At 41.9% G+C, this 24,184-nt stretch overlaps 2 protein-coding genes across 8 annotated transcripts in view; both read right to left on the bottom strand.

Moving 5' to 3' along the window:
- The window catches only part of Sfxn4 (sideroflexin 4), a 39,305-nt gene extending 31,951 nt beyond the window's left edge, over window positions 1–7,354 (bottom strand). For 4 of the 7 annotated variants that reach the window (XR_015046210.1, XR_015046209.1, XR_015046211.1 and 1 more), the window contains exons 1-8: window positions 7,153–7,351; window positions 5,888–5,953; window positions 4,837–4,911; window positions 3,515–3,541; window positions 3,375–3,429; window positions 1,999–2,024; window positions 172–225; window positions 30–86 (exon numbers count right to left, since the gene is read on the bottom strand). Coding sequence is in view for 2 of the 7 variants with exons in the window: in XM_021152391.3 (XP_021008050.1) it covers window positions 30–86; window positions 172–225; window positions 1,999–2,024; window positions 3,375–3,429; window positions 3,515–3,541; window positions 4,837–4,911; window positions 5,888–5,953; window positions 7,153–7,191 (399 nt within the window). In the remaining 5 variants the exon portion in view is untranslated. Of the gene's footprint in view, window positions 1–29; window positions 87–171; window positions 226–1,998; window positions 2,025–3,374; window positions 3,430–3,514; window positions 3,543–4,836; window positions 4,912–5,887; window positions 5,954–7,152 lie in introns of those variants that run through there. The other 3 variants (XM_029472600.2, XR_015046212.1, XR_015046213.1) reach the window with 3 other exon arrangements.
- A 2,549-nt stretch (window positions 7,355–9,903) lies between these two features.
- Window positions 9,904–20,192, bottom strand: Prdx3 (peroxiredoxin 3). The gene is made up of 7 exons (XM_021151758.3): window positions 20,067–20,192; window positions 18,833–18,968; window positions 16,968–17,109; window positions 15,587–15,722; window positions 13,355–13,458; window positions 11,025–11,190; window positions 9,904–10,561 (listed from the first exon to the last, which is right to left on the bottom strand). Exons 1-7 carry the CDS (start codon window positions 20,100–20,102, stop codon window positions 10,508–10,510), a joined length of 774 nt encoding a protein of 257 aa, XP_021007417.1. The 5' UTR covers window positions 20,103–20,192; the 3' UTR covers window positions 9,904–10,507.
- Between the last annotated feature and the right edge of the window lie 3,992 nt (window positions 20,193–24,184).

Below are 24,184 nucleotides of genomic sequence, written 5' to 3'. Positions count from 1 at the left end.
CCTATCTTCCTAGGGTTCAAAATGCTTACATAACTGGCATTTCCATTGGTGATGTTAAAGGCTGTGGTGTATCCATACAAGCAACCCTACAAAAAGAGAAATCACTGGATCACGTTCTGATTTCAAGCATAAAAGAACCCCGAAATCACGAAATTCAAAGTACTATACTACCTGAGTTAAAATGATGGACTTTATTCCAGTGTCTGGCATCATCAATAGAAATACCTTTGAAGAAGAAAATAGAATATGCTTATACATCTCTGGTACAGAGGCAGAGCCTTTAGAAACAAAAAATAGACCCCAGTTAATACAGGACTGTGGTCTTGAATGAAAATGGCCCCCACAAACTCATAGGGAGTAGCATAATTGGAGGTTTGGCCTTATTGGAGGAAATGTACCACTGAGGGGTGGGTTTTTAGGTTTCGAAGACTCAAGCCAGGCCCAGGAGCCCACTATCTCTTGCTGCTGCCTGCAGGTCCAGGTGCAGAACTCTCAGCTACCTCTCCAGCACCATGTCTGCCTGCATCCCACCATGATGATAATGGACGAAACATCTGAGCTGTAAGCCAGCACCAATGAAATGTTTTCCTTTATAAGAGCTGCCATGTCCTGGCAAATATTCACAGCAATAAACCCTAAGACACAGAATCAAGGCCCCCTAGGGCTGGCACAGTAGGAAGTGGACACATAGCTGGCAGCCAGGGGACAACCCCATGTTGGTGTGCAACTAGCTACTCCTGAACCAGTGGTATCTGAGAGTTTCACCAATGCTGTCTCCAAGGCCTACTGGATAGCAGAGCCACCAAAAACCTTGCCTTTGCCAGGGAAAGGTAAATGTAAGATAAGGGTAGAGGAAGCACAGACAGTATGTGATGGCCTCACACTGTGTGTGTGTGTGTCCCAGTTTCTAGTGAGGAGATGCTTGGTGGTGGACTGGGGTGAAAAAGGTACTCTAGTTTCATCAGAAATATCTTCCAGAGCACATTAGCTGAATATGAATGGGTTAAAGGCTTAGTCTCTAGCTTGGGGTGACACTGGAAGTTGTTATCTATAAAGGGATGTCTTCAGGTCACTGGGGACATGCTCTTGGAAGGGACTGTGGAACCTTACTCACTATTTCTTTTGTCTACTGGGTGCCATAAAGTAATTGGCCTTGCACCTCATTCCCCAATGTACTCCTGCTATTCTGTGCTGATTTGTCAGACTCAAAAGCAAAGGGGCCAAATGAGTGTGGAATGATGCCTTCAAACTATGAGCCCAAATAAACTTTCTGGTTTTTTTCTCTGCATTAATTTATTGTGAGTATCAGAAAGATCAGAAGACATCTTGCAGGAGTTAGCTTTCTCATTCCATTAAGTGGGTCTTGGGGACAAAAACAGGGTTGTGAGGGCTTAGCCTGCTGAGCCATCTCATTAGCCCTAATGTTCCTTTTCTTAAAGAATTAGTTTTATTATTTTTGATTATATGTATGTAATTACATATAATTAATGTGGTACCATGTATACATGAGTTCAGGTACCCACAGCGGCCAGAGGCTGGCTTCAGATACCCATGGGACTAGAATTACATACAGTTGTGAACTGCCCAAGCCAGAAGAGCTTTTATCTACTGAGCATTCTCTCCAGGTCCAACCCTCCTTTAAAAATTTTTATTTTTATTATCTGTGTGGGTGTATGAAAGTTTGTTTTTATACACTGATTATCTCATATATTTGTTAAAGTAACAGAAAGGTGATTAACACAGAAAGTAATGGACACTTCCATTAAGGTTGTGGCCAGAAGTATTTCCCAACTCATTGACCTACAATGCCATATGTATGGTAGATGTTCAAAGAAAGGATGACTCTGTGGCATGGACTTTTGGGAAGTCCAAAGCCTGACTGAGTTAAGTGGAATAGGGATGTGCATATAGAAAAGTTAGACAAAAATCACAGGAGGACCTATAATTATCTATTAGAGATCCAGAGCTGGAGGGATACACATGCAGTCAGGAACTCACCATGGGTGCTGTCACAGGCAGGAAAGCTGTAGGGAAGAACAGTGTGTTTATGATCATGGTTACCTAGGCAGACAAGTCCTGAAGGGGTAACATCCTTTGAGAACTTTCTGCAGCCCCCTAAGGACTCAAACGTGGGGGACATTGTCTTTTTCTTAATAAAAATAACATCTATAGGGATAGGGAAATGGCTCATTCAAGTAAAGTGCTTGTGCCATAAACATAACAAACTGGGTTCAGATCTTCAGTGCCCACATAAAAAGCCAACTATAGTCTATACAGGCAGAGAAAGATGGATCTCTGGAGCTTACTGTTATTAGCTTAGCCAAATCTATAAGCTCCTGATTTAGTGAGAAGCCCTATATTAACTTTTTTTAAATGGTAAAGAATAATAAAGGAAGACATCAAGTATCATCCTCTGGCTTCGCGTGCACGCGCATGCACACACACAGCTGAGTGCATATTGCAGAAAATTTAAGACCAGAGCACAGAAAGACCTACCCATAAAGACACCTGCTAGCTTTTCCAGACCTCTACCTGATGGTAAGTGGTTATGACTCTTGTTCATCTTTCTAGATTAAAAAAAATTTTTTGAGACAGGGTCTCATGTAGTCTAGGAGACTTCAAACTCCCTATGTAGCTGAGAATAGGTTTAAGCTCCTAATCTTCCTGTGTCCCCTCCCAAATGCTAAGATTACAGAATTGTACCATGACATGCCAATTTATGCAATGTGGCACTAGGAATCAAACCCAAGGCTTTGTGCATGTTAGGGAGGCACTCTATCAACTGAAATACATCCCTGTGTGTGTGTGTGTGTGTGTGTGTGTGTGTGTGCATGTAAGTGGGTGGGTACATGTGAATGTGTATGGATGTACATGTGGATGTCAAAAGACAAATTGAGTGTTTTCTTCAATAACTCTCTACCTTTTTTGTTTAAGATAAAGTTGTACTATATTGCCCTGGCTGGTCTGGAACTTGCTATGAAGATTAAGCTGGCTTTGAATTCACAGAGATACACCTGTCTTAGCTCCCCTTGTTTTGGGGATTAAAGGTGTGTGCTACTATTCCTAGCTCTACCTGATTTCTGAATCTGGAGCTCATCAAGTCTGAGTCCCAGGGATCCTCCAGTCTCCACTTTCCAAGTGCTGGGGTTACATGCCTAGCTTTCTACAAGGGTGCTGGAAATCTGAACTCAGGCACTCATGCTTACACAAAAGGTACTTGACTAAGCCACTTCCCAGACCCTCACAAGTATTCGTTTAAAGCTATGGCTTCCAGAATTTCCATCAGCAATCCCTGTAAAGGAAAATAAAGTAGACAGTTTTCTGCTGTATGCCACACCTTCGCCACCTACTCCTGAACAAGAGAACCAGCTCACCTGCAGGTCGAAAAAGATGGGGGATCAACTTGCTGCTATCAGGGTGCACAGTTGACTTCAAAGGGACAGAAGAAGAGGTTAGCTGGATGATGGATTTTATTATTTAGAAAACCAACAACTATAAAGGAGTCAAAACTTACAAGACTCTTATTCCATGCGTCTTTAATCTAAAGAGAGATAACAAGAAGCATCATGTTTTAAAGGTGGTTCAACAGCAAACAGAATCTCTTGACCAGCCTTAATTCCTGTGTCACATTTATACTATCACTCAGATGGGCAGGCTAGTGTAAAGAGACTAGTAAGTCAAAACTAATGTACCAGATGAATCAAATAAGTAAAAAAATAAGCTAACAACAAGCCAAGTTTTGAGCTTTATGAAGAAACTGCCAAGAACATTAGGAAGTCCCAGCACCATGGAAAGGATTGTCATCTAACAGCCCTTCAGTGGGTCTAGAATAGTCCCCTAGTAGAGATGGCATGCAAAGACTTTCCAATGCCATCAGCCCCACCACTTGTCACAAAGCCACCTGTCCATCCAGAGGCTTCAGCAAGTTCTTAGAAAAACAAAGCTAATGTGAGCTTTCCACGGTTTGTTTTGTTTGAATTTCAAGACAGAGTTTCTCTGTGTAGCCCTGGCTGTTCTGGAACCAGATCTGTAGATCAGGCTTGTCTAGAATTCAGATCTGCCTGCCTTGGCTTGCCAAGTGCTGAGAATAAAGGTGTGTGTCACCACTGCCCAACTTCCCATGGGATGTCTTGAGGGACTAATATTTACGAATTTGAGAAACCCTTTATGTAGCAAGATAGGTAAAAAATACTTGGTCTGAGCTCACTGGCGGGAATACAACCCCATAGCAGGAACAGCAGGGCCACCTCTATGCTGGGGGACATGCAACTGCAAAAGCATCTCCTGCAGGAGGACCAAATTGAGGACTGCCTGAAAGACCAAGGATTGCTAGTGCAATAATCAGCCAATAAGGAACTGCTGTTTAGAAGAGATGCTTTCTTGGGACCAATGGGAGCATGGGTGGAGGGTATTAAAGGGGCTTGCAGCAGTGCTCAGATGAGCTTGCTCCAGCGTTTCTCACCTGCTCCAGGAGTCTGTGTTGTTGACTCTGTGCCAACTCACCCCCAACCCTCAAGAGCAGGTAGGGTGGGGCAGAGAGCTGTCCAGCAACACAACCCTGCATTAGAATACTGCCTACAATGGAACATGGACTCTGAGTTTGCTATGGGGCTCCAGGAATTGACCATATACGAAGAATTAACACTAGTAAGGAGGAACACTGCTCTGCTGTGTTATGAGGTAGAATTCTAATGACACATTTTTGAAAAGTGATTCCCCTGGGCAATATGTACAATGACAGATTTAGTTACCAAACACTACTTCATTTCACTCTGAACAAGGTAAAACCATGTTGAACCATACACATCTGTGCACATATGAGCACATGAGACATACCACTTGGTTATCCAGGTAGTGTTTGGGTGCATCTTCAGTGGTAAACAACAACTGTCGTGATTTTTCTATGCTTCCCTGTAATTAGACATCAAGAAATCAGGCAACAATCTCAACATAGTCTGTGTTTATTCTCATCTTTAAAACACAGCCATCAGCACACAGCACTTCAGTTCCACACTTGATTTCAAGATGTGTCCCTGCGTTTCAATATAATAATAATTCTGTGTGTTGTTCAGAATTAGACCTTCTGGCTTCCTAGACAGCTCCAGCAGCCCCCACTGAAGCCTCCATCTCTCTGGTTTCTGGATGTCAACTGCCTTCCTAACCAGAGGCCTGGCAATCCCTAACCTCTCACCCACTTCCATGGCTAGCTGGTTCAGTGTTGTTCCTTACCTCTTTTTTTTTTTTTAATTTTTAGGAAAATACATAAAACACAAAGAGTAATTATACAATAAAACACCTTACCCAGAATTAACAACAGACCACTTGGCACACAAACCTCATCACTTGGCTCTGTAGGAACAGCACCAGCTTATGAGACCCTGCAAATATGCCTGGACCCCCTAGACTAGAAACTGAGGGAGGGTCCACTCCCGAGCCTTGGCCTCTACTTACATCTCCTTTTCCTGACTCCTTTTCTTCAAGACACTCCATCCAGAGAGTCTCCTAACTCTTAACCTTGGTTAAGAAAGGGACTAGCTCTGTCATAGTCTTGTTGGATGGATTTTGTTTGAAACAACTCATTACGTAACCCAAATGGCTCGAATTCACAATCCTCCCTTAGCTTCTATGGCAAGCAACTGACTCCTGGCTGGAAGACTGGTCTGGATTAACTTGGAATCAGCAGCATCCAGCCCAGGTATGGTATCCTCTGCTCAACAGACTTATGTTTGACTTATCATTCTTCCAACCCAAAAACCTCACTCAAAAAGTACAAAATATAATATTCTACACACATGTATATATACACACACACATATATATATTTCAAATTTCAAATTTCAAAATAAAGCATGAAATTCACTATTTCTTAAAACAAAACCATACTTACAATTGAAATAAACATGTTTACAGGATCTAATAAATCCATCCACTGACAAAATCTTCGAAAAAAGGCCTAAAGATGGTGAGAAAGAGACACACCAGAGAGAAGTTAAAAGAAATAAGACTTAACAAGGTAGTCACAGTTCACTTTGGTGGGGGCATACTTACTAAAGAACAGTAAGTAGTCTGACAAAATGTATCTCCTCTAATCACTTGGGATAGAGTTTCATTTCAGAATTAAAAGCTAGAATTTGGGATTCAGATTTTCTCTTCATATCCCCATATGACCTCAAGGTAATGACCTAGAAACACCTGACTGTTGTCTGGCTTTCTCTGCTACTATAAGGCTTACCTATAGCAATAAGGCAGGCAGCCCAACAAGGGGCTCTGCTAGGGTTACAGTTCAGCTCACATGTGAAGGAGGTGTGTTTTGCTCCAACAAGCTGCCCGTTTTCGAAACAGCTCCAGCCTTAAGTTCTGGATCTCCACGAACAGGGCTAAGCTTAGTTTAAGGTCAAGGCCTCTAACAGAGTATTTAGAGCCTTGAGGCTCCATGAGGATATGCAAGAAGTGAAATTGGGCCAGACTGCCTGCACAGGTTACACACTGGATTTCAAAGTCTTTGTACCAAAAAAAAAAAAAAGGTAGAATCGTAGAATCTATTTTTTTTATTACATGTTGAAATGTTATTTGGCATTGCTTGGACTAATTATGTTATTAAGATTGATAGTTGTGCCGGGCAGTGGTGTCGCACGCATTACCCAGCACTTGTGAGGCAGAGGCCAGCCTGGTCTACAGAGTGAGTTCCAGGACAGCCATGGCTACTCAGAGAAACCCTGTCTCGAAAAAACCAAAACCAAAAACAACAAAAAAAGATTAATAGTTGTTTCTTTTAAAACTTTAATATGATTACTAGAAGCACTACCCAACAGTGACTTCTCAGTCTCTAACCTGCTTAAAGGAGGGTGTACGTGTGGTCTTAATCCGAATGGCTGATTTAAGCAAACCTAGGAACCCGGGCAAGGGCAGTCCCACTGAGGACTGGAACTCCTTTGTGAGGCCCTACATCTGATGAGAGTGACTTTGTGGCCTTCTCCAACCCTGCCTAGGACCTAAGTAAGAGATGCAAGAGCGGGGACCACTGAAGAACTTGGGGTTGTTTTCCCTCCGCACTACAGGATCTGAGAGGAAAGTCATGATGACGCAGGGCAGCCTGTCAAGGTCTTGCTGGTCAGGCCAGCCTCCCGCCCCCAACACCCAGCCCCGGAGTACTTGGCGTTCGGAAATCCAGAACTGCAGGTTGGGTTCCATTTGGACAGCAGCGCCACTACGCCCTTGGCAACGCCAGCAAGCGCCTCCTCCTCTTCCCTGAACAAACCCGAGAGTGATGCAGGCCCCGTTTGCTTTGCAGCGCAAGGGGTGGAGCCTATCAGCGTGTCCCGCCCCAGAACCCGAACGTTCCCCTGCTATAGGCCAAGTCCTTCTACTTCCTTTCCTCAATTTAAAAGAATCCGAAGGTTCCGGGTACAGAGGCGTTCACTCCCACTTCCAGTCTCCACTTGTGGCGGAGACACTGTAAGAAAGAAGACTTTGTAACTGATGCAAGAGATTCTCAACCGACACGCCTGCCCTTATCAGGCACACATTACCCCTGAAACCTGTTGTATACAAAGTCAAGTGTACAGGAGTTGGGTCAAGCCAGAGCCAGCTACATAATTTTTGTGCTGCAGTGAAAAATAAAATTATCATGCCATTTATTAAAAAGTATTGAGAGTTCCAAAAGTGTATATTATTGAAGCAAGTGTGGAAAAGTTGGATCTGAGTAGAGTGTACCAAACCCTCAGCCAGACCGGTTAGGTTTTAACCGGTTTCTTTCTAGCATTGGTCTGTGATGAAAACTGAAAGGAGTGCAGAAACTCATTTTGTTGATGAAAATTTCAGAACTGTGGAGACTAGAAAATTGTGGCCTAAAGGCGAATTACCTTGACTAAGTTCTGGCCCTCCAGAGCAGCCATTCCTTGTCCACCTCTGAGTCAGAACTAACTTCTCATGACAACAGATAAAACCTTTTAAAATTTATTGGTGATTTGGCAGGCGACTAGCTTCTACCAAATCAAAAGTTAAGGATGGCATCAAATAGCATCTTGACCTTATGTGAAAGCTTCCTGCATAATGATGTACCTCTGCCTCTCTGATGTACCCACCAATGTATTTTAAAGCTTTCCTTGATTTATGACTTTCTCTGTACTGTAAAACTATAACAAACTTTGTGAATGGCTTTCACATGGGAACGTAAGATTTGGAGTAACCTAAACCTGTGTTCCCAGGCTCTGATGACTTAAAATAGCTCCAGAATAAACTCTTATTTTCTTTAAGATAAGAGAGTTTTTTGGTTTTGTTTTGTTTTGCATCAACTGGTCAAATCCACTTTGGTTAAAAGCCAAATCAACTAGAGTCAGATAGGCCTTTCCTGCCTTCTCTCAGTGTCAGGATAGATGGGACCTGAATGTGTGCCTAGAGTATGTGTGGTGTTCAGCAGGACTCCAGAGTGAAGAACTGGAGCCCCTGCACAACACTTATAGTTAAATGATTCTGGTCATGTCAGTATCTCCATCTGGAAAAAGGGCTAGTAATTGTACTAATCTTAGGAGCTTGTTGAAGATTGAAGGAAATGACTGAGCCAGGCTGAACCCATTGGAGGTGGCCAGTAGTAGCCATGACCACCACCTAGAAGTTATCAATCCTTGCCTTTCTTGCCCAGGAATTCAGATCTGCCAGTTTATCTGTCTCTTCTCTTCAGTCACTTAGTTGACCTGACTCACTTTGCTATAGCCTTCAGCAGTTCTCTCCACAGATAGGTAAAAGGACCCCTCCTCAGTAGTCCCATTATGCCAAGATATGTACTTGTGGTATCATTATGGACTTTAGCACACTGCACTGTCTGATTGGCTCTACCCTTCAGTGAGTCACAGATCCAGTCCATCTGGCTCTCTGTGCTTTACCACTTTGGAAGTCCTACAGTCAAAAGAACCAGAATGATCTTTAGGGTAAGTTACTGTCACTCTTTTTTCTTTTTGAGGGAATATAGAAAGTAGTTGAGGCAAGGTCTCATCTCATACTGTAGCCCAGGCTGGGTTTGATCTTCCTGGATACATACATGCATGAGCTGCAATGTCCATCACAGATATTCCCCATCACATTTAGAATCCACTCCTTAGCTTACTTGAGGGACTTTGGGTCCCTAACTGCCATTTTCCTTTATGCTCTAGTGGCATGACCTCCTTCATGTTTCCTGCCTAGAAGCCCCTTACTTCCTGCGATGGCTTGAATGAGAATAGATCCCATATGCTCATATATTTGAATGCGTGGTCCTAAGTTGGTGGAACTGTTTGGAAGGATCAGGAGGTGTGGCCTTATCAGAGGCCCCAGGGATGGGATTGGAATTTTCTAAAACCCACACCATTCCCACTTGGGTGTCTTATCTCATGCCTGTGGATCAGATATAAGCTCTCAGCTCTGTTCCAGGGCCATTCTTGCCAGCTGCCAAGCAGGTGATGAACTAATCTGGAACCATGAGCTTCAACTTAAATTCTTTTTTCTAGCCTTGGGTGCTGGTGATACACAATAGATCGAATTACTCTCATTTTACATATGCAAAAATAGACCCAGTCTCTTTTCCCTCAGGACTTCCCTGAAAAACCTACTCAGAACACTGCTCCAACCCGGCAAGTACCTGATTTCTGTTTATTGGGCTTTTCTTCTAGAATCAAGTGCATAAACACAAAGGTTTATTTTTCTTCACTCCAATGCCTCCAAAGGCCAACCTGGCATATGTTTTTCATTGCTACCAAAATAATGAATGAAAGTAGTTATCAGTCTTGCCTACTAAGTTTCAGTTTCCTGAGAGTGGAGCCAGCCCTGTGTCAAATGCCCAATAAACAAATATTTGAGCTAACTTATCAAATATTGAGCTAACTTATCAAAGGAGGAACGGTGCCCCAGAATAAGTAAAAAACGCAAATATTTTAATGTTTATTTTTATTCTATATATCCAGCTCTTGAAGAAAATGACTTATGGATTAGACATAGTCCTTCATGATTATACCTCATCAATACCTCAGAACACACAAGAACACTGTGAGTTAATGACTACAATTAAAAAAAAAAAAAAAAAAAAGGGAAATTCAGCATAATTCACAAAAATTCAAGAGGAAATTTTAGGACCTTGATCAGAAGCTTCCATTAAGTGCTGGTGCTATGTGCTACTTCATTTCACCAAGTACTAGCGCTACGTGCTACTACTTCACTGTAGACCAAGGTTCAGGGCAGGCTAAGGGAAAGAATGCTTACCCTCTAAGGATATGATCCAAGAAATGGGGGCCAAGCACTCGGGGAGAATTGGTTAGCCATCAAGAAGTCCCTAGTAAGGGCAGCTATGGAAGCAGCTAGCCACCTTTGGAGAGCCTGAACCTGTCTTAAAATTACAAAGCCTGTGGAGCAGTACTTATAAACATAAGCATAATGAGGTTTTGCCATTCTATAAATAATCTTCAAGGCATTGGAAGGATTCCAGCTGGGGCTCTTTTTTGGCCTGAAAATCTTCAGGTAATTGCAGACATAGGATGGCCTACTGATGGACCTTCTCAAAGTACTCTTTGGAAGCTGTTGGACTTGGCTTGATCTGAAAATTAAAAATAAATAAATAAATAAATAAATAAAAATAAATCTTTTAGGAGGAACTTCATAATAGTAGTCTCAAAGGTGAGCTCAAAGATTCTAGTTTTTTGTTTGTTTGTTTTATTTTTTAAGACAGGGTATCTTTGTGTAATAGCCCTGGCTGTCCTGAAACTTACTTTGTAGACCAGGCTAGACTCAAACTCAAAAATGATTCACTGCCTCTTCCTCTAGATAAAAGGTGTGTGCTACCATATCTGGCCCAAGCTCCCAGTCTTAAACTAAAATTTCCTCATTTTTGAAGATTAGCCTATTTTGTTCAAAACATATAGATAAAAATTAACTACCAGCCTCAGTAGAAACTGTCCATCTAAGTGTAACCAACCCACACTCAGCCAGCACCTCTTGGTAGATTACCCTTGAGCAAAGACCTGGAGTTGGGGTGTGGTGCTCTAAGGAAAACAACATACCGTAGGGGACTCTGGTGTCCAGTTGGCTGGGCAGACTTCTCCATGGGTCTCCACAAACTGGAACGCCTTTACCAAACGGAGTGTTTCTTCCACACTGCGGCCCACCGGAAGGTCGTTGACACTCAGGTGCTTGACGACACCATTAGGGTCAATAATGAAGAGACCTCTGCACAGAATTTATCCTCATTAACAGGACTAGCGTCAACAACTCATTTCTTTCCTTTTATGTCTTTATTCTCCTATTAGTAAATTCATCAAGTTGTCAAAGGCTTTAAAATGGGAGTTTTAGGGATTGAAGAGACTACTTAGCAATTAATAGTTTGTACTGTGTCTATCCAGAGGACCTGAGTTCAGTTCATAGAACCCATTGGAAGGGAACCCACTCAACTGCCTGTAACTCCTGCTCCAAGGGATCTGACATCCTTTTATAGCCTCCAAGGGCGAGTACTCGAATGTACATAATTTTATAGAGTTACACACACATAATTAAAAATAAATCTTAGAAAAAGAAAAACCAACCTGAAATTAACATTATAAAAAACTTTATCAACTTTTAGTAATGACAGATGCTCTAATACAAGGTCACCATGGAAAGCATACATTATGGGGAACATTGAAAAATTTATGTTATCCCAATTACATTATCCCAATGTGATATATGATACCTAAAAAGAATGAACTAGAGACAGTAAAGATTTTTACACAGTGATCTAGTATACATTCTTTGGACTTCTATATCAGACTCTGGTAATGTGATCACATATATGTAAAAAGGAGAGATTGAAGTTGCATCCAATAAATATTTAAAACTTCCTTTAAAAAATATTTCTATTTATGTGTGTTTGTTGCGTATGCATGCATGCAAATACCCAGAGTCCAGAAGAAGGTGCTGGACTCTCTGGAGCTAGAGTTACAGGTGGCTGTAAAATCAAACTCTAGGGGCTGGTGAGATGGCTCAGCGGTTAAGAGCACTGACTGTTCTTCTGAAGGTCCTGAGTTCAAATCCCAGCAACCACATGGTGGCTCACAACCATCCGTAATGAGATCTGATGCCTTCTTCTGGAGTGTATGAAGACAGCTACAGTGTACTTACATGTAATAAATAAATAAATAAATCTTAAAAAAAAAAAAATCAAACTCTAATCCTCTGTAACACCAGTGAGCACTCATAACTGCTGAGTCATCTTTATAGCACCTCACAATCCCTTTTGGTTTTTCCTTTGAGACACGGTCTTTCTACATAGTCCTAGCACTACTACATAGACCAAGCTGGCCTAGAACTCATAAATCTACCTCTCCCATCCAGTGTATACGGTACTGGAGACTGAACCCAAGGCTTCTTGCATGCTAGGTAAAAGCTGTGAGCATACTCTGTCCTGTTTTCCAATTGTGTGTGTGTGTGTGTGTGTGTGTGTTTTTAAAAAGATTTATTTATTAGTATACATAAGTACACTGTAGCTATCTTCAAACACACCATAAGAGGGCATCAGATCTCATTGTGGGTGGTTGTGAGCCACCATGTGGTTGCTGGGATTTGAACTCATGACCTTCGGAAGAGCAGTCAGTGCTCTCACCTGCTGAGCCATCTCACCAGCCTATCTTTTCCAATTGTTAAAGCAGCTGTTGAAATGAAAACTAAATTCTCAAATATAAAAATGAAGAGGAAGAGGAGGAGGAGGAAGACCAGGGAGGAGGGAGAAAAGATGGAAAGAGAACAAGATGACTTAAGGTAAGAATCACGAAAGCATGCCATTAGGGCTGGCCAACTGGAGTTATGAGATGTCCAGATGGAACATGGAAGATACAACGAAGGGTTATTGATGGGGAAGTAATTTCTAATGGCTTAGAGGGTAAATATCTGCCCAGGTCTAGTGCTATAAAGGGCTTATTAAAAATATAAAGGTTGTGTGTCTTTTATCTGGGAACTGAATGATCAAGACAGTATAGAAACCCTGAATCGAGAGTAAATAATTACTACAAGTTCCTGGAGTACAGACCAGCTGAGACATCCAGCATCATGGACCAAACAACTACAGTATTCTTGGACCTATCATTAGTAGACAGCCATTGTTAAGACTAGTTGGACCACAGCCTATAAGCTATTCTAATAAATCTATGTATATAAATACCACACACACACACACACACACACACACACACACACACACACCGTCTCAAAAATCAAAACTATCAACAAAGATCCAAACCTATACTTCTTCCAGAGTTTTACCAAAACTGACAAATGCTTTACTAGAGTCTTTATAAATCTTTAAGAAACAAGATGACACTAAAATATGCAAAGCCATCCCATCTCTAAGAACAGCTCTTACCTGAGTGCAATGCCAGCACTTTCCAACAGCACACCGTAGTCTCGAGATATCTGCTTAGTTATATCCGACAACAGCGTGATGTTCATGTGGCCCAAACCACCATTCTAATAAAAAGGCAAACAGGACTGTTTTTCTCGGGTGGTCCAACAGGGTCTGAACCATGTACCAATGTTTAAAACCAACAAGTAACAATAAATGCACACAAGGAAATTATGTTTAACTTAATTTCCTCTTACTTTATTTTACGTGTTTGAGTGTTTTACCTGCATGTAAGTGCACCATAAACATGCAGTGTTTAAGAAGACTGGGAAACAGTATGTGATCCACTGAAACTGGAGTTAAAGACAGTTGTAAGCTGCTATGTAGATGTTGGTAATTAAGCCTGGGTCCTCTTAAAAAATAGCAGTGTTGGGCTGGTGAGATGGCTCAGTGGGTAAGAGCACTGACTCCTCTTCCGAAGGTCCTGAATTCAAATCCCATCAACCACATGGTGGCTCACAACCATCCGTAGTGAGATATGACGCCTTCTTCTGGTGTGTCTGAAGACAGCTACAATGTACTTACGTATAATAATAAATAAAATCTTAAAAAAAATAGCAGTGTTCTTAACTGATGAGTCATCTTTCCAGTATATATTATCTTGTATTAGTTGTTGTGTGCATGTTTGTGTTTGTGTGTGTGTGCTTATGCACACTCAAATGAGGCAGTGTACATGTATGGATGTGAGAGGACAACTCTATGGAGTTCTTTCCATTCTATGTGGGCTCCAGTGACAGACTCAGGTTGTCAGGTTTGCCCAGCAAGTACTTTTACTGTTGACTAACTTCAATGGCCCATCTCCATCATTTTAAAGATGAGGAAACTAAAGCTCAAAAGGCTAGCTGGACGGTGGTGGCGCATGCCTTTAATCCCAGCACTTGGGAGGCAGAGGCAGGCGGATTTCTGAGGTCGAGGCCAGCCTGATCTACAAAGTGCGTTCCAGGACAGCCAGGGCTATACAGAGAAACCCCTGTCTCCAAAAAAAAAAAAAAAAAAAAAACAACCAAACCAAAAAAACCCAAACCAAACCAAACCAAACAAAAAAGGCTAAGTACTTTTCTTCAGGCCATTGCTAGAAAGAGACTGGTTGACCTCATCTTTTGAGGCAGGGTCTGTCTCATGTAGCCAGACTAGACTCTAACTTTTTATATAGCCAATGATGATCTTGAACATCTATCTTCCTGCTGCAACTTCTGGAATGCTGGGATCATAGTCTATGCTTACCCATCCAGTGTATACTGTACTAGAGACTGAACCCAAGGCTTCTTGCATGCTAGGAAAAAGCTGTAAGACTCTGCCCTCTTTTCCAATTGTTAAAGCAGCTGTTGAAATGAAAACTAAATTCTCAAATATAAAAATGAAGAAAGTAAAGTATTCAAGTCACCATTGTTAGCCCTGGAACATACCTAGTGAAATTTTGAATTTTTTCTTCCTTAGCAGATTGGTAGACATCAAAAAGAACAGTATAGCCAATTATTAAGGGTTCAAACTGCAGGCCCAAGAGGAGGCGCTAGATGGCAGCCACGCCACTTGTCCCACTAAGCCTATCTCCATTACTTGGAAGATATATATGGAATGAGCAGTAAAGATACACACAACATCCAGGGAGTTGTTACTACCATAGCTTACAAACTGCTGACAGGAGAGGATCTACAAAGAGCCTACTTCAGGAGGATATGGCTCACCTGGTACAGGTACAGTATTTGATCCCCAGCAAGGCATGAGCCAGGTTCTGGAAGGTGGAGGCTGGAGGATCAGAAGTCATCTGAGCTAATACACCCTAACCTTGAGCCCGGAATACATGAGATTCTGTTTTTGAAAGGAAGAAAGGAGGGAAGGCAAATGTTCCCTTCAGACTGTCTATGTTTTGACAACCTCAAGACTTTGTATTAAATCTCTCTTGTTAGTGCAGGGGGGCAGAGGTTGCTGGGGAATAAGCAAGAGACACTCCCACAAAGCTAAAAAAAATTTTGAATGTCATCATCACCAAAAAAAAAAAAAAAAAAAGACTCAAGAAAGAGTACTGAATAGCTTGATTTGATCCATGCACAATGCACACATGTATCAAAACATCACATTGTATCCCATAAATATATACAATGTTTTTATTGTGTGGTCAGTATTATTTGTGAAGTAGAAGTGAAATCAAAAAATAAAATAAAACCAAGGAAAGGCGACTGTCACCCAACCTACCTTTCTTGGTGTGTTGATCCAGGCAAGATGACTGAAGTGGGAATCCACTGAAACTGCAACTACTTCACAGTTTACGTCATGAAATTCGTTGGCTTTGTCACTGAAAGCAACAATTTCTGTAGGACACACAAATGTGCTTGAGGGGGGAAAAAAAGAAAGTTTCATTAGATCATATAAAAACAAAAACTTACAACAGTTAGTAGTCTAAAAACTAAATTGATTTGCTTAGGGGTGAAAGACATGAAATAGGCTGGGTGTGCTGGGTGTGGTAGCATACACCTTTAATCCTAGAACTCTGAAGGTAGAAGCAGGAGGATCTCCGTGAGTTCAGACCAGCCTGGTCTACATATGGAGACCATGACCCCCATCCCCCCACCCCCCCAAAAAAAGAAAAAGCAAGCTTTGTTCTGGGCGTGGTGGTGTCTACTTTTAATCCAAGCACTGGGGAGGCAGAGACAAGCTGATCTCTGTCAGTTCAAGGCCAGCCTGGTCTACACTGAGTTCCAAAACATCTGTAAAGAAAATCTTGCCTCAGGTAAACAAACGAATGAATGAATGAATGAGACTGTGAAGCATGTATAAAGAGTTAAAAGAAAGCCTGTACTTTTAAATAAAGTAACTTTATGAAAAACTCATTTTATTTTTTTTATGTATGAGTTACACTGTTGCTGTCTTCAAATACACCAGAAGAGGGCATCCTGATACAGATGGTTGTGAGCCACTATGAAATTGAACTCAGAATCTCTGGAAGAGCAGTCAGTGCTCTTAACTTCTGAGCCATTCTCTTTCTCCAGCCACAAAATAATAATAATGATGACGATGATGATGATAATAATTTCTTATATTACTTCTACCCAGACTGCTGTAAAGTTTAGACTGGCTTAGGGAACCATTTATCAAAAGTATGTGAGACAGAACTGTATTAAAGACTGATAGTATAATCTAGTAAGAGTGCTTGCCTAGTATGCACAGGGCCCAGGGTTTGATCCCCAGGACCACCAGAAAAACTGACAGAACCATACTAAAACTCCTCCATTAAAAGGGCTGGTCAGTGCTGGCACATGCCTTTAATCCCAGCACTTGGGAGGCAGAGGCAAGCGGATTTCTGAGTTTGAGGCCAGCCTGGTCTACAGAGTGAGTTCCAGGACAGCCAGGGCTATACAGAGAAACCCTGTCTCAAAAAGAAAAAACAAACAAACAAACGGGAAAAAAAAGGAAGAATGTTTCCTCCCACTATGGTTATATGAGGTACAGATGGCCAAGGACAGTGGACAAAAATTAAAAAGAATCTTCCTCTCCACTAAAAGAAGAATTTCAGCGTGGGTTAAAGATCAATACCAGCTCTCAGAGGGACATGAAAATATTATAGAATCAAACTTACAAATCCAAAGGGTAGAAGAAAAGCACCAAGTATTTTCCCTTAAAGTCGTCGAGACTCAGCTCTTTGAACTCTCCATTGACAACAGCAGTACCTTTAAAATAGGGCGCGTGCTGGGTGACAGCAGGGGTGTGGAAAGAGGAACCTAAAAAAAGATCACACACCTAAATGTAGCTTGTCATCTTCCACATCGAGTACTGCACGATTATATTTAAACTCCTTTTGTTGGAACATATCAAGTAAACTTAGTATTTACCATAACTGGTGACATCAGTTGTTTATTAATTTAACTCAATAACATGGTTCACTTCAGTTGTACATCTTAGGTAAAGTAATTTTCCCCTTCAGCACAGTTCCAAAGTATATACACAAACTCAACTTAGTGGTAGGGAAGAGTGTGTGTGTGTGCCCGCGAGCATGTGCACTCGTGAGCATTGAATATGAAGGATGGAGGACACACAAATCCTCAGAAGACATCTACAATTTTTTTTAAAACCCTTTCTCTCTCTCTCTTTTTAAAGATTTATTTATTATTATTATATCTAAGTACACTATAGCTGTCTTCAGATGCACCAGAAGAGGGTGTCAGATCTCATTACGGATGGCTGTGAGCCACCATGTGGTTGCTGGGATTTGAACTCAGGACCTTCGGAAGAGCAGTTGGTGCTCTTAACCACTGAGCCATCTCTCCAGCCCCCCTTTCTCTCTTTTAAGAGTCTTTTATAAACTCAGCTCACCAAGTAGGGTAGGGTAGCTGGCACTGAGCTCCAAGGACTCAGTGGTCTCTTTCTCAAGTGCTGGACCCATTGTATACTACTATGCCAGGCTTTCTGTGAGTTCTGAAGGTCCGTTGAACTTTGATCCTTATGCTAGCTTACTGACTGACTTAGCTCTCACTCCAACCCTAAAGAAAAGGATTTTTTTTAAGAACAAAAACTAGAAGAAATAAAATGCCCTTGGAACTACAAAAGGAAGAGGAGGAAGGCAGTAGAGAGCAGAAGGCAGCCAGACATGGAGCTAGCTCAGACTAGGGTGTGAGTATCACAGGACACTGACCAAGAGGGGCCAATACACAGGGAAAAGGAACAAACTCAAAACAAACTCAGAGCAGGTCTTAAAAGGCCCCGCAGCAACAAGCAGCCAGATTAGCTCTTCACGGTAGAGAGAACAGAGTCTGAGATGCTCTAATGCAGGAAAACAGATGTTTCCAGGAAGATTAGGCCATCAAAAGGATAAGACTGATGGAGGCAATGTCTGTAGTTATCTTGGTGAGAGGCACTGAGGCATGGCAGAGAGAAACCAAGAGCAGATGCAAGACATGTTTCAAACCTGGGGTGGGCTACAGTGGTGTTTTGTGTTTTCATTTTGTCTAGTAACTTAGGTATCTTAGAGAAATAGCCTTTGTTAAGTATATTATACAAATATTTTCTTTTTCCTAGACTACTACTTTTTCTACTCTTGTTTTTTTTTGGGGGGGGGCATGGGGAGAGGTCTTGTTTATTTATTGTTCCCAGACAGAGTCTCACACTGTGATGCCCTGATTGGCCTGCAACTTTTTTTTTTTCCTTTTTGGTTCTGTGAGACCAGGTTTTCTGATCTGTAGACCAGGCTGGCCTCTAACTGACAGAGTTAGTGGCTCTACCACTGGCTTCCATTTTCTTCCTGTTTTCTTAAAAGTAGGTTTTAAAATTTTGACACTGCCAAGGACTCACTGTTCCTAACAGTTCCTTTTAGATCCAGCCATCTCTACATTATTCTCATATGCATTTTTAAAATCTCCAAGGACAAGCCTCACGTATAGCCAGGGTCCAGAGTGGCTGATAAGGGTTCCCTTTACCTGGGTGTGACTAGAGCACAGTAACACTTACTGGTGCTAAAGGCTAACTTTCCTTGGGCAGAGGTAGACCACAGTATGTCTGTCAAACAGGTTCTTCTAGAAGCAACAGGCCTAAGAACTGTTGAGGCAGAAATACTCCGGGAAATAGCATTTGCATGACGAGCAACCTGGAAAGAAAAAAATGCTTTCAATTAGGAAGGCTTTCTGAAAGGGTGACTGAATTCTGCCTTGCTGCTGTGGTCCTTTGTTAACGACCCTTTTCCCAATGAAACTGATACCATATCAAATTAAGAGCATGGGTTGAGTCTACAAGAAAATCATAAGAATATAGCCTCAAGAATAAAAATCTCCAAAATTTCAGGAAGGCTAGGCCAGGCTGAGTAGTTGTACCCTCCCCCACTTGGAGCTATCTGCTGCATCATGTAGCCACATCAAGGTTTTTCTCAGAAAAAGGCCCTTCCTGGCTCGGTGAAGTTCATGCACTGGGAGTGTTTGGCCCGAGCTCAAGGTTAGTAGTGTTTGCTCAACTTTGATGTCCAACATGGGTCAGGGAATTAAGGGCTGAGTCCCGCGATGAGAAAGGAGAGAAGGATGGCTGGCAAGAGGACAGACAGTAGGCTGCTACTAGAGAACAGCAGATACCAAGGCAGAGTCCAGCCTGAGTGTGGGAGTAGAAAGAGGCTCCTGTTACTGTTTTTACTCCCGTTACTTTGTTTATACTCAGACTTAAGTGTGAGCCCACAGCCAGGTTGAGATGTAGGAAAAACTGAGGTTCAGAAATGTGAAGTCAAGCCAGACAGCACTCTAGAGGCAGAGGCAGTCGGATCTCTGTGAATTCCAGACTAGCCTGGTCTACAGAGCGAGTTTCAGGATAGCCAGGGGATACACTGAGAACCCCCACCCCCACCCCCCTCCCCACACGTGTCACTTGACCAAGGTCATATTTGGTGACAGACCTTAGAACACAGTAGTCAGCATACTGGCCTCAAAAGCCAGGCCTGGGTGCTTTAGTGAAGAAACAGCAAGGGGACCCTCAAGTACAAGAACTTGGAGAGCACATCACCCACGGGGATAGTGGAAAGGCTGTCCTGCGCAGGCGCTAGGGCCTTTCTGGCCGCAGGAGGCCTAGAGGTCCCCGAGCTGAGAACTCCCTCCCATAGGGGCTAGTGGCCAGCAGACCTAAGGGTGCGCGATCCGGTCCTGGAAACAAGTGCCGGCCAGAGTCGCTGTTGTGTCATGCGCCTGCCCAGCTGCCAGCCACTCACCGAGGACCAGAGCAACCTTCCCGCAGCTGCCGCCATCTTCGGAGCACGCAAGAGGCACGATAGGCGGAGATACCGAGGAGTAGCCCGAGCACGCCTGGTGTGCTTCTGCCCGGGGCGTGGCTTCTGCTCCGGGCTTCCCTATGAGGGCGGGGCCTCAGCGAGGCGGGGCTTACGAGGAAGGGGTCAAGGAGGGAGGGGTGTGGTTTATGCAAAGAGGCTGGACCTGGGTGAGTGGTTGTGACTTAGGGGAGAAGCCTTAGAACCACTCCTTCCTGCTCAGGGGGAAATTTCCCTTTGACTTCTTGAATACCTGAATGCTTGGTTTCCTACTTATGGTACTGACGTATAAAGATCAAATTCCATTTAGGAAGTAGACACTTAATGACATTTCCTGTTGATTTTGTTTCGGTAACTTAGTGTAGTAGAAACTTTCTGTCAGGTTCCCTTTCTATCTCAGGTGGGATCTTCTGCCTTCTGCATTCAATGGAACAAACTGCATTCAATGGAACAAACTTAGTTATCTGAGTTCTTTAATAAGCTAAACGACTTAGAGACATCAGAGTTTAGTGTGCTTGAAAACCTTTGATATTGTGTGGGGGGCGTTCGTTTGGCCTCTCCTCAAAATTGGGATGATTGGGACACATTTTAAATCAATTTATTTGTTAACGCAGATACTAAGTAATGATTGGAGGGCACGGTTTTGAAGTACCACATCAAACACAGAATAAAATTCACATGATAACCACACTAAATGCCATGTCTAAGCTGGTATTTTCCAAGCACTGTTCTGTTACTAATATAGTTTCTCAAATCTGCATATTATCTAAATAATATTTTCTTTATGCTAGCTCATTTTAAAGTGCAAATAATCTTATGGGAAAAGAAATGTTAAGTAGGAAATAGTTAAACTTCTACTTATAACAGTATAAATAGACGGGAATTAAAAATAAACACACTAGTGCAAAATACTACAAAGTTCCAGCTAGATACAGTTATTTGCTGAAAGTCCGAGTTTTGTTGAAAAGAGAGAGAGAGGTTGGTCAGAGGCATTCTCTTCTAGCTTCAGAATTTGTAGGTCAGAGGACTGAAAGAAAACTAAAAACATTTTGAACTTTCATACTGAGATTTGATGTTATTATTTATTTATTTTGCTCTCTGCTATATCAGAAATATTGATAAAAGAAAAAAATTTATAAAGCTAGCTGTCCATGCACCATTAGCTGCTACACAGTGTACCTGTCTTGTACAGGAAAAAAAAAAAAGCCTTATACCTAAAGAGACATCTCAACAAGTTCCTCACAGCACTTGCCTTGAACTTAACTGGTACCCAGTGTATGTGTTTGGTGTTCAAGTCTGTGATGGAATGTAATTCAGACATAAAAAAGGATGAAGACTGAGCTCGATGGTTTATACTTATAATCTCAGCACTTGAGAGGCTGAGGCAGGAGGATAGCCAAGAGTTCAAGACCAGGCTTTGCTACAGATTAAGATCCACTTGAAACAAAACAAAACTCTGAAGTGTGATAGCACAGGTCATCTTCTTGCCTGTACTTGCTTCTTCTTAGTACTGAGGTTACAAGTGTACTCTTACTCAGATTAAAAGTAGGGGTAGAACTTGCTTTTGGAGTAGTGAAAACATCATGTGATTAATGGAGCTGAGAATTATAGAACATTAGATAAGGGAAGGTTATATCTCTAAGAAACAAACAAACAAACAAACAAACATCTTCAAGAGGTACAGAACCTAGAACTCCATGCAGCTGAGCAGCTAATGTTTGTGGTGGCTGAAAGCAGGCTCAGCATCAATTACTTGCCACTGTATAAGACAATGATCTCAATTTAATTCTTCCTATTTTCCATCACACCAAGGGTGTTTGTTTATTTGTTCAAATTCACAGAGATCTACTTGACTCAGCTCCCAGGTGCTGGGATTAAAGAACCACCATGCCAGGGGACATTGAGGGTTTTAAAAGTTGTATCTAGAGTAAGGAAAAGGTGTGTGACAAGGACAGGCCAGGAAGTTTCTGTAAGCTTAAATTAAAAGATGAAAAACAAAAATGAAAACAAAAACCAAAAAAAAAAAAAAAAAAAAACTGGGTAGATTCAGTTCCAAACTTTAGTTAAAAATAAGTTAGCTTGATTTTCAAATAACTAAAAGCTCTTTAATTTTTCTTTTTCAAGCAAAGGAACCTCAGATGAGTCACCTTCAGGTGAGCTTTCTTCAGTTCCTACTATGGAGGTGGGATGAGGGATCATGGAAGGGGAAATTGAACTAAATAGCTGATTCCTCTTGGCTATCTACATTTCAGAATTATTGGTGCCTAGTCTCAAAGCACACAACAGATACAAAACAACCTTACTGGTTTCAAAGACTTTTTTTGGTCTCCATTCTGTTACTCTGTAAATCATTTAGTGAAGGCCTTGAATTTTGTGAAGAAAAAACTTGCTCTGGAAGGCTCAAGATACTGGGGTCAGAGGTGGAAAATTTGAGTATAGGTGAGATAAGATTTTCTAAGAATGAAGGTGCAGGGTTTTTGTTGTTGTTTTGTTTTTTGTCTCTTCTTTGATCCCCCCCCCCAACTGGGAAAAAGGACATGTCTCAGAAAGAAGGGAGAATGAGAGAGATGTTAGAGGAGAGATTACAGAGTAGCCCCTCCAAGGCAATGGGGTAACAGGGGTTCTAAACTGCAACTATTTTTTTGGTGGTTGTGGGGGACAACAGGGTCTTCTATAGCCCAGGCTGGCCTCAAACTCACCTTGAACTCCTTCTGGATCCTCCACACCCAGTTTATGTTGTGTTGGGGATTGTACCAGGGGTTCATATATGTTAGGTAAGTACTTACTAACTGAGCTGCATGCCCTGTTCCTAATGTGGGGTTTCTCTCTGTCTTTCTCTGTCTCTCTGTCTTTCTCTCTGTGTCTCTCTCTGTCTCTCTGTGTGTCTCTTTCTCTATCTCTCTCTCTGTCTCTGTCTGTCTCTCTGTCTCTCTGTCTCTGTCTCTCTCTCTGTCTCTCTCTCTCTCTCTCTGGCATGATCCTTCTGTGTGACAATCTAGAACTCACTTTGCAGATCAGGCTGGCCTCAGCCTCTGCCTTCCAAGTGCTGGAATTAAAGGAGTGCACCATAATGTGCAATTTCTTAATAGAAAACACTTAAAATGACTTAATATTCCTCTCCTTCATGGAGTCTCACCCCACCCATCTACATGGTAGTTTGTGACTGGTCACCCGAGGTCCTCATTCCATTCTGCATGCTGGGGTTGAGTTCTTCTTTGGGTAATTGAATTGTCCTTCTCCAGTCTCTCTTTCCCTAGTTACTGATCTGTTCCTATGGAGTCCAGGCTTCCTGCCGTATTCTTGCTTTCTAGGAAAATCCAGCCCCTATAATTCAAGAATACCATGCAGTCATGTGGTCTTGGAACCCCAAATCTACAGCTTTCTGATTTTTCTGGTCTGTCATTTCATGATCTATAAAGTTACAACAATAGTGCTCACCTATTTGTTCAGTAAACAAAAGCACTGTGTGGATTGCAGTCTTTGTCCCATGCATTCATATTAGGAGTTGCTTGGTTAATCTATAAGTTCTTCAGGTATTAATTACTTTTTAAAAAATTACTTTATTTGTGTTTCACTGCATGTATGACTTTCTACCATGTATCTGCCTGATGCCCATGAAGGTCAGGAGAGTGTCCAGTTCCCTAGAAATGGAGCTGTAGATGGTTTCGAACCACTCTGTGGGTACTGGAAACCAAACCCAGGTAGGTCCTCTCCAAGAGCTTAACTTTTGAGCCATCTTTACAGAAACTTTTTTTTTTTTTTTAAATTTGGATGAAGTCATGGCTCAGTGGTTAAGAGCATCATGTTCTGCTCTTTCAGAGGTCATGAGTTCAATTTCCAGCACTCACAATGGGTAGCTCACAATGGTAACTCTAGTTCCAGGAGATATGATGCCCTCTTCTGGCCTCCACAGGCACCCAATATACATGCACACATGTATACATGCACACACACACACACACACACACACCCCAATAAGATATTTACATGATTTTAAAATTAAAGTTATATAACATAATAAAATTTACCATTTTAGAGTAGATTATTCAGTGGCTTTTATA

This window comes from Mus caroli, unplaced genomic scaffold (genome assembly GCF_978045245.1).
Source record: "Mus caroli unplaced genomic scaffold, Mus_caroli_1 scaffold_20, whole genome shotgun sequence".
Classification (NCBI taxonomy): Eukaryota; Metazoa; Chordata; class Mammalia; order Rodentia; family Muridae; genus Mus; species Mus caroli.
Note: the sequence above shows the minus strand (reverse complement) of the source record. Positions and strands in the feature narration are given on the sequence as shown.